General features: G+C 34.4%; 1 protein-coding gene across 1 annotated transcript; it reads left to right on the forward strand.

Moving 5' to 3' along the window:
* Positions 1 to 1,079: 1,079 nt before the first annotated feature.
* TRIADDRAFT_56572 (uncharacterized protein) lies at positions 1,080 to 2,531 on the forward strand (the record flags this gene model as incomplete). Its single annotated transcript, XM_002112458.1, has 2 exons — positions 1,080 to 1,677; positions 2,482 to 2,531. The coding sequence occupies 2 exons, from the start codon at positions 1,080 to 1,082 to the stop codon at positions 2,529 to 2,531; spliced, it is 648 nt and encodes a 215-aa protein (XP_002112494.1).
* Between the last annotated feature and the right edge of the window lie 434 nt (positions 2,532 to 2,965).

Genomic DNA, 2,965 nt, shown 5'->3' on the forward strand with positions numbered 1-2,965 from the left:
TGATGGAACATGCGTAGACGCATGTGATGACGTCATGATGAGCTCGATGAGTGGATTGGGTGAAATTGCAACTGAGCGTTAATCGGCAAACAGGATGAAGGTCTTTGACCGCCCCAAGCCACTGTTTACATCACCTTCACTGTGGCGTGTGTATTGCTAGTCAAAATCATGACCATCATTTTTGCCTGATTGGAATTGATCTGAAGACAGCGTTGATGATGGCGGGGAGTCTCTGATGGATGATCATGACTGACATGTAGGCAAGATCTTATAGGAAATTCAGGAATAAATAGAGAAGAAAAAGACGCGTAGATGATACTTGGTCATTGATTGATAGGGATGTGCCATAAAAGATTGCAATTTTTCTACGCCTGTTTGTAGAGATTATTTTATTTTGATCCAATAGTTGAGTGGATTGCATTATCGTCATCATTATTACGGTGTTTTATGCCTATAGTCATTTGGATCGATCATCAGGATCCATGATCAACCATTTTAGGATACAAGAACTTTTGCCTGTTGTTACTTTAAAATTTTGCAACGGACTAAGAGAGAGAGAGAGAGAAAGACGACCCCAACTGCAGTGAATTAGATCGCTTACAATTGACTTTTCCAACTTGATTAGATCTCGGGGAAAGGGTAAAAGTTCCTTTTTTTTTGGGGATTTTATTTTGAATGGATTCATCTACCAACTGTTTACAACTACGAACGCAATTGGATTATTGAAAGCCGTTCCAAATCGAATATTCATTTGATATCAGGACGATCAAACGTTTCACCTTAATTCATGACAAGCCAAAATACACGCCTAAATTAAAGCCAAATAGCGTCAAAGGACGAATCTTTCTCTTGAATTGGTGGCTGGGTAAAAGAAGACGTCAACAACTACTGTACTTTCCTTATTTTAACCGAATTATTCCTAGTGAACAATTAAAATACTCATTCCTACTTGAACGCATACACTCTACTAACTTACCAAGTGGTTAGTCATTCGATCCATTTGGACCATTCATATTGGGATACGCCTAGCAAATCATTATTGCCAGTACCCTACTGTACATGCACAAAAAGACAACATTATGGCGAATGACAAAGCTGCTATATTACTCAAAGTTATCCTATTAGGGGACGGTGGTGTTGGCAAATCATCTTTAATGACTCGATTTATACAAGATAAATTCGATGAAAATTCATACCACACTATTGGCGTCGAATTTCTGTCCAAAAACATCAATGTCAATGGCATTACTTACACTATCCAAATTTGGGATACAGCTGGTCAAGAGCGCTATCGCAGTTTGCGTACACCATTTTACCGTGGTGCTGATTGTTGTTTATTAACCTTTGCCTTAGACAATCGTAATAGTTTTGACAATTTAGCTACCTGGCGTAAAGAATTTATATTCTATGCTGATGTTAACGATCCTGAAACATTTCCATTTGTAGTCCTTGGTAATAAAGTAGATATACAACATGAACAGCGACAAATTCATCGTAGTGAAGCTGAAGAATGGTGCTACAATAATTATCAAATGCCTTACTTAGAGACGAGTGCTAAAGATTCAACAAATGTTGAAGTTGCTTTTGTCAAAGCAATTGAAAAAGCTGTTAAATTAGAAGAAAAAGTAGCTATTAAAACTGATTTTAACAGTACAATTGATCTAACCAAATGCAAAGGTCGGAACAACAAAAATAACAGTTGTTGTACATAATTCTATAGGCTATTCATCTACATGAAGGATATATTATAATTTAAACTTACTCTTCAACCATGTACGAGTCAATCAATTCCATTTCTTTTTCTTATGGATTATCATCAATTTTGACTACTGTATTAATTCGTATGCTAACGATAGATGATAATTCGTGTTATAAATTGTTAAAGTAATTACGGATTTACGATAACGGTAGTCAGTGACCAGATTAGCTAAAGGTGTAGACAGACAATCAATCACTCGATAAAAGTAGAACTAGCAAAATTGTAATATGAATGCAGTAGGTAATCAGTAAGTATTGTTGTGTCATATTTCATGAAGTACATCAGTGCGTTATTTCTAGATGTTATCGAATTGTACGAAAGTTGTACTTAGAGTATGATAGCAATGACTCCAAGATTAGATTAATCGTTACTACCTTACATTACCTCTCTAGTTAGTTGTTATAGTGTGGCTTACAAATTCGACACGTAGTTTACATCTCGATGAAAATCTTCTACGCTGTATCAAGATAGGCGGTCGTGATTTTTTAAATATTCATACCGATCACAAATCATTTCAAGTACAGTCCTACCTCTATAATCCATGTCATGACATCATAGTCTCAATTTTTTACATTGATATTAGCAATATGTAGCCACAAAAGAAATGTATATTGTAGACTATACCATTTTCATTAGTTATGATTGTGATATAAATTTTTAAAATAATCAGAAATATAATGGCTAAAACACTTGCCAATACGAAATATGAATTATTATGATAGATAAATCAATCGCATCGCTACTAACATACTGGGCAACCTTTGCCTTTTAGTGCTTGCGTGGACGTATCCGTGACTGTTTTAATGTTTTACAGTATGCGGCAACGTGAATAAATATTCTGTTCCTGTGCTATGTTATGGTTAAATTGTAGCTAAAGTCAAAATTGCACTTTAGCTGTAAATCAATATTTGCGATGCATAGGATAGATTGCGATCTTAATCTGGTCTATCAGTTCAGTAGAGAGAAATGAAATCAATTTCGATTGATATTATAATCTACCAAATTTGACTAAAATCTTTGTAATCAATTTATAACAGATTCGTTAAGTTTAATAAATAATAAGTTTTCAATATAGCGGCTTTATATATTCTTGAAATGGAACAATATAATGGTGGCTAACGTTGCCACAGGTGTACAATATATAATATATATTATATTGTATAATATTATAGTAAATTTTTCTTGGGATGAGTAACAATCGCAATG

The sequence above is a fragment of the Trichoplax adhaerens genome, genomic scaffold (genome assembly GCF_000150275.1).
Source record: "Trichoplax adhaerens TRIADscaffold_5 genomic scaffold, whole genome shotgun sequence".
In the NCBI taxonomy this organism is placed as follows: domain Eukaryota; kingdom Metazoa; phylum Placozoa; class Uniplacotomia; order Trichoplacea; family Trichoplacidae; genus Trichoplax; species Trichoplax adhaerens.